Source organism: Lactuca saligna, chromosome 1 (genome assembly GCF_052625555.1).
Source record: "Lactuca saligna cultivar CGN05327 chromosome 1, ASM5262555v1, whole genome shotgun sequence".
NCBI lineage: Eukaryota > Viridiplantae > Streptophyta > Magnoliopsida > Asterales > Asteraceae > Lactuca > Lactuca saligna.
In genome coordinates, this window is record NC_136417.1 from 116,094,221 (window position 1) to 116,105,951 (window position 11,731).

General features: G+C 35.1%; 1 protein-coding gene across 1 annotated transcript; it reads right to left on the reverse strand.

Annotated features, from left to right (window-relative positions):
- Positions 1-8,856: 8,856 nt before the first annotated feature.
- On the reverse strand, positions 8,857-10,133 carry LOC145010758 (uncharacterized). The gene is made up of 6 exons (XM_078969290.1): positions 10,039-10,133; positions 9,890-9,959; positions 9,713-9,786; positions 9,506-9,612; positions 9,136-9,258; positions 8,857-9,047 (listed from the first exon to the last, which is right to left on the reverse strand). Exons 1-6 carry the CDS (start codon positions 10,131-10,133, stop codon positions 8,857-8,859), a joined length of 660 nt encoding a protein of 219 aa, XP_078825416.1.
- Positions 10,134-11,731: the final 1,598 nt, after the last annotated feature.

Consider the following 11,731-nt stretch of genomic DNA (forward strand, 5'->3'; position numbering starts at 1 on the left):
TCATCCGCCCTATTTCCTTTTCTTCGTTGAGATGTGGTCTGGTGGGATCGGGTGGCCGTCCTAAAGTCGTTTGGTTCATTAGTTATATACTATGTATATGAGTATGGACATACAAGAAATTCTCTAGTCAAGTTAGTTGAGAGTCTCTACCTCTATTCTACACTTACTTTAGAAACACACTACCTACTGTTTCGAAGTCTCTATCTCTAATACGTCACTTACATCAGAAATCCACTCGCTTCTAGAAACACACTATCCTATATTTGGGATGCATCTTCGGGACGCGGCCTTCTCCGTCGTCTAGTTGGTAACCAGAGTCTCCTGTAGGGAGAGCGGACATTGTGTGTATAGGCCTATATGGGATTGATAACCCCGCACCCTGACTGCTAGCTACAGTCCACGGCCTACCAAGCCAAAGGGTGACAAATGTCACATTATATAGATGCTTGTAGGGCGTCTAGAACTCTAGTCAGTATGGTTACGAGTATCCTGGGTTGCCTTATAATTCATGGTTTTAAGGTAACGATATTTCGTCAACAATTTACACTGTATGCTGATGTCACCTTTTTCAGAGTCACACTGTTATGACCTTGCAAGATGTACCCTTCATTTGGTATCGTCTGCGGTCTGTCTTCACTGTTTTAGACCTTACCAATTGTACCTTTCATTTGGTACCTTCTGGGGTCTGTGTCTCCATTTGAGAGACTGAACCAGGCATGACGTTAGTTCGATACTCCCTTGGAGTCTATGATTTTTTAGCCTTAGCCAGCAGTCTTCACTGCTGAGGCATATGTTATTCCCTGATGCCTCTTGCTTTCTTTAATAATCAAATTCAGTATTTTGATAATAATAGAAATTAAGGGAAACTTCTTTTTACCACATTACACTGACCAGTCTTGGTACAAGGCTGCTCTCATTAAAGAAAATATAGGATTTTCTGGAAAGAACACTAATACATTGAAAACACTTAAATTACTACTTTGTAAAGTTATTTGACTAAATGACACTAAATACTTATGAACTCACCAGCATTTGTAAAAATGCTGATACTCGCTTTTCAAATAACTTGTATTCTCAGGTCAGCAATTAGACAGGTACACCCTCGGAGCTGTTGATGAAGATGGCTTAGTACGTTGCTGTATTTATTATATTTACTTGCATACTTTGAATACTTGTAATGTAACCATGTAAAACTATTACTATTACTGCAATGTTTTGTTGTACTTTGATTACTATAATGCATGTATTGTGATACTTGACATGACGTCATCCACCCCAGAACGTTTCCGCCGTTCCCGTTTTGGGGTGTGACACTTCGCGATCCTCTTAGGAAGGATTCTATAACCTTCAAACTTCGGCTACCCTCAGAACATAGTAGCATTCCTATGGTACTTCATGTATCGGTCCTTAAGAAGTATCTACCCAACGAAACCTAGACACGTCCTGATAGTGAGGGTTCGCTGGAATGTCAAGTGGAGACCCAATGCCACTTTGGAGCGTGTAAAACCCGGAGCAGTTGATCCATCCGCATCTCTTTTCATTTCATCGTCTGTATCTTAATCTTTGAATTTCGGGATGAAATTCCCTCTAACGGGGGGATAATGTAACAACCCGAAGTTTTCCATCGCTGAAATCCGTTCCTCGCGTAAAAATCCGCCTTTATCGATTCATCCCGTTTTCGTTTTTGAGCTAAGATATATAAACTATAAGTTTATTTTAATCTCGTAAGTGTTCAAATCCATTTAAAACTCATGAAAATGACCCAAAAATCATTAACTTGAAATTTCTAAATTTTGTCCCGTCGAATTATGGAAACTTAATCGTGTGCGACCTAAAGCCCCGTTTAACGTCGGTATCAGGTAGAATTCCACCGTGTCCAAGTTTCGGGACCTATTTAAACTTGTTTAAACATTCATTTGAAGCTTTTTCTTCCTCTCTCTACTCTCTCTCTAACCTCTCTCCTAAATCCAAGTTTAAGGGTCCAAATCACAAGTTTAAGGCTTCTAATCACCAAGCTACCTTCCTTAATTCATTGTGTATCATATTTGACCTTCAAATTCGAGATTAAAACATGAAATAGGATCTTGTATATGATTTTAAGGCCCTGTAAGGTGCCTAGGTCGTAAACACAAATTTAGAGGGTTTTTAAGCCCTTAAACCCTTCCAAGACTCAAACAAGACTTCGATATGACTTCTAGAATGTTGGTATTGGCCTTAGAACATCATAAATAATCATTTTGAGGAGTAAATGGGAGTTTACGGCCCTAGAACTGTCCTAGGCCGTAAACTCATTTACATGGGGTTTATGAGCATCAAAACCCTTCCAAACCACAACTACACTTTAGATATGGATTAAGGACTTCATGAAATGGATTTAGAACACGTTAAACATGGATTTTGAGGGATTTGTATGAGTTTACGGCCAAGGCATGTGCTTGGGCCGTAAACCCATCAATAATGAGAGCAAACTCATTTCGAATGTGTTAGAAAGCCATCCAACACCACCAATAGCCTTGTGGTAAATCTTAGAACTATCTAAAAATAGTTTGGGGGCATTAAAAATAACAAAATACATCATACAAGAGTTTACGGCCATAGCTCATACTCTTAGGCCGTAAACTCCTAAATGTGTGCCACATGATGCCCTAAAATCACCCCAAGGCTTGGAAAAATTACTAGAATCACATGTGATTGTTCCTTGTGCCTCAAAATAATTTCTTATGACCATAGGATAGTCTACAGCCGTAAACTCCAAGTTTACAGCTGTGAACTCCCTTTTAAATGGTATATGTCCCAATAAATCATTCCAAGGCAATTTAGAAGTCCATTCCAACAATTCCCAAGTCCAAACGAGCCATTAAACACTCAAAATCACACCAACATCAGTTTACGGCCGTAAACTCATGTGTGTATGTGTTTTGTGGCTGTAAACTCCCTTAAATGTTTACTCTTGGGGAGTAAACTCAAATCCCAAGTCCCTAGTGCCATTACACGTCCGTAGATGTCACCCAGGTTGCTCCAAACACTCGTTTTGAGGTGTTTTACCCCATTGGAGTATAATGTTCCATCTAATTAGTAATTGTAAATCTAATTAAATATATTTGGACATTATTTCATTTTACATAGGGACATCACGAGTAATCAGACCCCGAACCAACATTTAGTGTCTGAAACCGTCGCATTTCCTAGTCCTGTGAGTTCATACCCTACCCTTTTCCATGTTTTCAATGGTTTTTCAATGTTTTCAGGGGGGAGTACAAGCAAAAAGTACAAGTGTATTTTGTACTTAAACGGATTTTCAACTCAATGGTTTTACTTACTAAATGTCTTGATTTTCAAAGATTTGTGATAACTGACGTTTCGAATTGCAGGTTAAATAGAGATTTCTTTTAAAAGTGTTATAACTATATTTCTCTTTAAATAAGAAATCATACTAATCTAGTACGAATACGAATACGAATACAAATGTAACCTAGTACGAAAACGAATACGAATGTACCTAGTACAAATACGAATACGAATGTAACCTAGTACGAAAACAAATACGAATGTAACCTAGTAAGAATACGAATACGAATGTAACCTAGTACGAAAACGAATACGAATGTAACCTAGTACGAATACGAATACGAATGTAACCTAGTATGAATACGAATAGGAATGTAATCTAGTATGAATACGAATACGAATACGACTACAAATACGAATACGACTACGAATACGAATACGAGTACGAATACGAATACGACTACAAATACGAATTCGACTACGAATGCGAAATGATGCCTTTGGTTGACACTAAGACTTCGAATATACAGTTAGTGTACCCCTTGAGTGTCATCAGAGTTTCGAACTAAATGCGAAAATACGCCTCTGGACCTCTACTGAGTTTTCGAATATATCCGCCTCAGAATGTCGACATAGCTTCGAATATACAACTAATGTACTCTTTTGGAACTCAGCAGAACTTCAAAAATACTGTAATGTACTCTTCTGTGTGATTCCAAATATTCGAAAATACAACTAGTTAGTAGATAATAGTCATTCGAATGTAGAATAACTAAGGGTTTAGAACACGTAACTAATACTATTTATATGGTAATTACTAGTACTTCGAAATCAGACCTAAGAACCAACCACCACACATAGGAAAATATGGGATTTTCCGGGGATAACATAACGACCTGTAACAAACTTAGATACGAATAGGAAACTCAACACATATGAAAATATGGGATTTTCCTGGGTAGCACATCAACTCATAAACGGATAAAGTAACAAACGAATAACTAAAACTATAAGGATAATATGGGATTTTCCTGGAATGACATAACCAACCGTTTTCGAAATTGTAAACAAGGATAACCAAACTGTTTTCATAAGAAAATATGGGTTTTTCTTGAACAACTTTTTCAGAAAGCAAAGGAAACTCGTTCTTTTCAAACCTAAACCGCTTATGAACTCACCAGCTTTATGCTGATTTTCAAACTGCTTGTATTCTCAGGTTAGCGATAGACAGGTACATCGCAACCTTTTGGAGAACACGGAGCGTTCCGAAGACTCGTCTTTACTTTTGTTCATATTACATATGTAAAACACTTGTACCACTTTACTTGCAAATAGATGTAAACAATATTATGTAATGTAATGTTTTGTGATTACCGCTTAACTATGTGCATTGGATTTGATACTAAACGTGAAGTCAACCCCGGAAATGTTTCCTACTTTGGTTTTCGGGGTGTGACAGGTGTAGCCAGTGAGCGCACCATGTGTGAGTTGTATTCTCGTCACTCGCCCATATTTATTTTTCTAAATAAATTATTCACTACAAATGGATTTTGTTATTAAACATGTCACAAATTTCTCGATCCTTTTTTGTTTTGTAAGATGAAGAAAGTAATTCTATGTTCTTTCTTATTACTAGGGAGAAAAAAAATTATGCACAAATTTAAAAATGTAAGATATTATTTAAGAATATTATATAAAGTGTAAGCTGTAGATTTGTGATATTTATTTCTATGAAAAATATGTTGTTTGATTGCTAGGTTACATATCTTTTTTTTTCTTTAATTTCATTTTGACGAGTTTGATCTAAATTTTATAATTGAAGCAGGTAGGAATGATATGTGCTAACGATTTTAAATTTGTATTGCCCTTTAGAAACCAAGCATATCCTGACAGACTGTTCCCTCATATCTTAGTAGGTCTTAGCATTTCCCCAAATTCCGCTACAAGAAGTCATTGATTCACTTCTTGAATCGGTCCTCTAAACTAAATTTCATTTTTTAGTTGGATGTAGTGACCAAAATGAAAGATTTGTGAAAGTTCGTTATTATTTAATAGTGTTAGAGTAAATTACTAAAATCGTACCTGTGGTTTGTCAAAAATTATGAGTTTGGTCCCTAACTTTTATTTTGCACTCGAACCGTCCTTATAATTTGATTTTGTTGCATGTTTTGTCCCTCCACAACATGGAAAGACTTTATTGCCCTGTGAATTTTCTTTTTTGGTTTTTGTTTTATTATTTGTTTATTAGTTATTAATTAAAGCAAATTAATTACATGATTTATATTCATATGGGACCCACTCATACTCTCACTTGCAACACAACCACCACCACCCACCGGCTACTGAAAACCACCACCAGCCACCGACAACCACTACCAGATGATTTCAACATCAACATCATCCATATATTTCGGCTCAATTACAACCTGAATCTTCCCCTCCGGCGAACCCCCACCAGCTCATTCATCTTCTCCAGCACGACCACCGCCTTGCCGTTCTTCAACTTATCAGATTCAATATTTAAAAAATAAAATAAAAACCAAGATCGATAATAAAAATACAAATATAAAACCAAATGAAAAAAAAATCATTTAGACCTACGATTTTGGGGCTGGTCCTCTTAAAAAACAAATCTAAAACCAAACTCCACTAAACAAATCAGATGAAACTTGATTTGATCTTCAAAATCACATTCACATTGGAATTCAAACAAGGATACACGTGTTTCATATTTATGCTGGGTTGCAGAAGTAGTTTCTTTCCAATCTTATCCTCTTTCCCCAATGAAATGAACAAAAAACTGAAAATCATTAGTGTTCACCAACATCTTCTTCTCTAAAAACAAACATTATAGCCATTGTGCACCTCACTTTCATAGTGAAATCCATACAAATTATTTGATATGTTGGTTTAAAAAGAAATGAATTAGAGGGAAAATTTATCACTGTTGAAGGAAGCTCCATTAGATAAAATTGATTTCAAATCAGTCTCATTCGGGCAGATCCACCTAACATATTTTTGTTATTAAAATTCCACCTAAGACAATGACACTTATTAATGTGTGATATGTATTCAATTTAGGTTACCCTCGTTTAACGTCAATAATAATCTAGTTATAACATAAATAGAGAATTTTATTTCGTCTCTCTAAGGTATTATCATTAACTCAAAATATACCTTTAGATAAGAAAAACAAATTATAGAAATTTTATATTTGGAAATTAGCAATAAATAGTTTGTTATAGCATTAACTAAAAATTTATTTCATGTCTATAAATTTCATAAAATTATTTACTAAAGTTCATAACAAAAGTCCATCTCAAAAAATAATTAAGATGGATTTTGTGTTTAAAATTATGTTTTTCATCATATTTGTGTTCACTACTGGTTATTCTCTTTCTCTTTTCTATATCTTTTAAAATTAGGCTTATGTTGTTCTCCTTATGTTTCAGAAACTTATGGATAACGGATGCTAATGTATACATGTTTTGTGTAATTGCAGCCTCGCCGATTCAATTTGCAAAATCACAGACAAATTGCATTGTTGATAGTAGAAACCAAAGTCCCAACCTAATTTTCGACAACGGAGTTATTTTTCAACCGTGTAGGAACCAAAAAGATTGTGAATTCTCACTACTAGAAAAAAGGCCTTTTACGACGCTCATTGCGCGTCGTAAAACGCTCAGACGACGCGCAAATGCGCGTCAAGGAAGGCCCTGTCATAAAGAGAGACGACGCGCATTTACGACGCACATTTATGACGCGCATTTACGACGCGCGGTTATGACACGCAATGCGTATCAAGGAAGGCCCTGTCATAAAGGAAGAGGACACACATTTGCATGTCGTAACCTTACGACGCACGTGTTTATGACACGCAATGCGTATCAAGGAAGCCCCAGTCAAGAAAGGCCATGTCATAAATGAAGACGACACACATTTTTGCGTATCGTAATTTTAATTTTTTTAAAAAAATATATTTATATATTTATTAATGTATAAATTAAATTTGCATTTAATCTCCCATAATAGAAATAAAATACCATATACACAAAATACAATCCATTGCATAATATAAAATAAAATATCATATACAAAAAATACGTACAATCCATTGCATTTAATCTGTATGTATAACAAAGACACATGTGTTAAACTTGTACATTACCATTAACATATAATCGTATGGACTCGAGTGTTAAACTTGTTACCATTAGCATTTGATTCATAAGTCTTTTCAACAAGATTGTTACCTGCATAAATGAAAACAAACAGGAACATTGACAGCCCAGCTATGAACAATTTGACAAGATGCGCCAAAAATGATGATCATTAATTACTCCTTTCAAGGATAATTTGGTTTGGATAGAAGATTAAACTAAATACAAATCATAAAGAATCTAAAAAAAGTTAAATAGGAGACTGCTATATATTACTCAACTTTATGATCAATTTGAAGCTTACTCTTGTGGTATAATAAACTGTGTTTGCAAGTAAAACTTACACATGGTTGCTTTAGCAATTGATTTTGACATGTTATGATAGTTTTTTTTTGTTTTGGAAGCAACAATTCATTACCAAATGGGAGACTGTTATATATTGTACATATAATTCTAGTAAATTCTACCAGAAGAGTGCATGTTATATATTGTACTATTACCCGGAATATGGTGGGCCATTACTGGTATTTGAACATTTCACGCTGCCTCTATTGTCATACACTCTTATGTTTGTTTAAACAAGTTATTGGTGTATTAATAATTATTCATGTCAAAGTAAAGAGAGATACTTGCCACAAAGCATAAAGCACATATTATCAATACAAGCAGAAAGTAAAGAGAGAACAAGAACATAAAAAATACCTGCTTTCACGATCACAATCAGGTTCTCTAATTTCCCTTTCTTTTTCTTTTTCTTTTTCTTTGTCTTTCTCTTTCTTTATCTTTAACCTCTCTATCATGGCTCTTTAACCTCTCTATCAAAATTTTTTTGCAGGAAACATATATGTATGCACCTTAAGATAATTTCCATAAAAACACTTTAATTCATGTGCTAACACTATTACAAATAAACAAAGAATTTATTGGTAAAACAGAAAAAAAAAAAGTTTACATACAAGGTACTTTGGACAATATGTTGGTTTGGTCATGATGTATATGATACGTAATAACTTAAATAGACATCAAGTGACAACCATAAAACATAACTTCACAAAAAGAGACATTAATTAATGACTCCATATTGCACTTCTCCAAGAAAATGACTCCATATTGCACTTCTCCCTGTAGAAAAGGTAATATAAAATGTTATAAGGCGACTCAAATATTAGCTAACTAGATCCAATACAGCTCATTGCAGGTACCCATATTTTTTGTGTTGAACCTTCAATACAGCTCATTGCAGTTACCCGTATTTCCTGGTGATCACTAGACAATGGAACAAGAGCAGAATAAAATAGTTACTTACACAGAAGTGTAGACTTTCTTTTTGGACAGCATCATCAACACATACAATCAGAGAAGTCTTGTAAGAATACCCTTTTGCTGGTGCTGGTACTGCAATAGCAGCCTATGGATCATCCTCATCAACAACACACCCACTCCCACTTCCTCCTTCTGCTGCTGCTTTCACATTCAAATTTGAAGACCTTGAAGCCAATTTTGGGGCAGGAGCTGGGCCAGGGGCAGTTATTGAGCCCCATAAATCATCATATGCATCTTTGCTCACATGTGACGTAGATTTCGGCCGAGGAATTGATCCTGGAAAGAAAAAACAAATACAATTCTACAAAATTAACAAATAAATAAACATATCATAAAAGTTAGAAAATGAATAAATAAATAATACCTTGTGGTTTTGTGTGTACGACAAGCCGTTTTTGAGCTGCTTCGATGTTTGCAAGAGCAGGTGGCAGCTTTTCGTCTTCTAGTGGCAACATATCGTCCCACCCGTCTTTTTCAATCTCTTCATCTTCATGAATACCGATACTGTTCTCGAGCTCCCCCAGTCGTCAGTCGAGGTACGTGACACCGGTGCTGGTTGATCCGCCATGTCACCACCATAATCTAAACTTCCACCTTGGACTAGTGTTGTTGTACTTTGGGTATGTGTACTTGATACTACTACTAAGATGATACAAATCCAGTAATTATTTTACCATAAAAAAATTAAAATTATGTTTGCGTCTAGTGTAAGTGTTTGTTACAACAATGTTTACATGTAGTGGGGACAACAGAAACAAGAGGTGACGTGGATTTTGGAGGCATTGCTTGTGTGGTTTGTTTAGAGGGTTTGCCTTTTGTTGTCAAAGAGTTCATTGCCCATCTGTATTATAAAATTATAAATTACAATTGCATGTATTGTTGGTTGGGTTTCAGTCTTACTTTTTAAAGCCAGCACGAAGCAAAATAAATAGATTACATACCCAAGTATACTTGCATTCCCTGGAAGTGATGAAATTGTGGACCCCATACACTCATTGCTATCCCCACCAAATGTCTACAAAAACATAGTATTAATTATTAAACACGTTGTTTAATAATAACCAATGATATATAATATAATATAGCCAGGGATTCCAAAAAGAAAATGAAACAACAACCTTTTCATGGTACTGCTTAACTATCTGCAAAAACTGTTCAACTGCTTGGAAAGCCTTTGACCGGACATCACTGTAGAAAATCAAAAAAATTTAATTTTAATTTGGAAAATTAAACACTAGCTAATACAACTAAAGGAAAATAAGATAACCTGTGAGGATTAATTGTGAGAACAACAACATTTGGCAGTATACGAGCTGCAATCTCTTGGGGTTCATAATACGAACTGGTGGCACACAGAGCCATTATACCTGCCACCCCCAGAATGAGTATTTGTATTTTAGAAAAAATATTTATATATAGAAAGAAAGATTGATAATTAATTAAGTAATTTCATTGGGGGAAAATATAAAACCAAAGTAAATTGACCTGCTCATCTAGCAGGAGGAAATGTATCACGCACAGTGAACGCATTAATCAACACTCTCTTGCGTGTCTGCAATTTTATTAACCATAAATAAATTAATAAATAAATGCATTTGCTTCAAGGAAAGAAAGGAGTTTTGAAATAATCAGTGAGTATTTTACTAAAAAATGCAAATGGGGGGTTTTACTAACTATGAGATAAATTCATTTCAACAAAGATTTGGGAAAAGCATTTATAGGTTTGAGATTAATATATTTCAATAAAACTTACCATATGATTCCCATGTATGATGGCCCTTGATAGGTAGCTATGTTTCATCTACTATCATGCCCAAAAAAGAGAAATTAAATATTAGCAATTTTCAAAATATGCAAGAAAATATTTTGAAACTAAACCTAGTTGAAACAGAGTATAATCTGAACCTTTAAACCATCAAGACCATTTGCATCTGGATGTCTACAGCCTGTTCAATATGAACACAAACAAGAATCACTGATTATTCATTTGATTTTAGCATTCATAAAATGTTATTGATGTAGAGCATACCTGCTAGGAATTGTTGATGAGCAGCAGCCACGAGTGGAAGAGGAAATATAAGCGACTTGGCTGTGTCTAAAACAGTCCCCTGTAATACACAAGAGCGATTGTCACCAGCTTCTTCAATACCTCCGCCACAAGAGCATATGCATTATCCTACAAACTAAAACAACAAAGTTTATAGTTTAACACAACATGTTCCCATATGATTTAACATATAATGAGAAAAGTGAAGTGAAGTGGTGATCACATACCATTCACGTGCAAGCATTGAGCATAGAAGACATAGTTCTGCTTGTGGTAAGTTTAGCAGCATAATGTGGGAGTCATATTTTGTATTAGCACCGGAAGATGAGGGCTTAGAGGCATGATCAGCTTTGGGTGATTTGGTATTTGAGCCTAAGCCACCAGCATGATCGGCATTTAGTGTGGACATCTGAGTAGGTTATTCTTCAGGAGCAGGAGCTTGCTTGCTTTCCGCATTGTCAACGATCACATCTAACAAGTTCAGCAGCTGAAATGCAGCAGATCAAACATCAATTAGGGAAGAAGAAAAGAAAAATACATTTATGATTTTACCAAAAGAAATGAATGTGCAAATTCTACCTGCTCAAGATGTGCAAGAACTACTTCAAAACACAATAACACATAAAAGAACAATACATGTAATCTACCTCAATGTTATTGCTATTGTACATTACACTTCAAATTTAATAAAAACATGTGTAGTTCCTTGCTCAAAATATATAATATAGCATGAAAACGCAAGAGTCAATCATTGGGGCATTTTATCAAACAGTTGGTGTTCACCACAAAGTATCCCTAAACAGGTAGTGATTAATTATTCAAAGATTACTAGGTTGTTGTCTTATGTAGTAACAAAGCAACCAGAAATAACAAGCAGTAGCCTGAGTTGTAGGAGCGTAGAAAAATAAAATAT

Coding starts and splice junctions, on each gene's coding strand:
- LOC145010758 (XM_078969290.1), bottom strand. CDS start 10,133: ATGGCTCTGTGTGCCACCAGTTCGTATTATGAACCCCAAGAGATTGCA. Junction 9,613..9,712: donor GGGAATGCAAGTATACTTGG/GTATGTAATCTA, acceptor TTTATAATACAG/ATGGGCAATGAACTCTTTGA. Junction 9,048..9,135: donor CGTACACACAAAACCACAAG/GTATTATTTATT, acceptor TTTTCTTTCCAG/GATCAATTCCTCGGCCGAAA.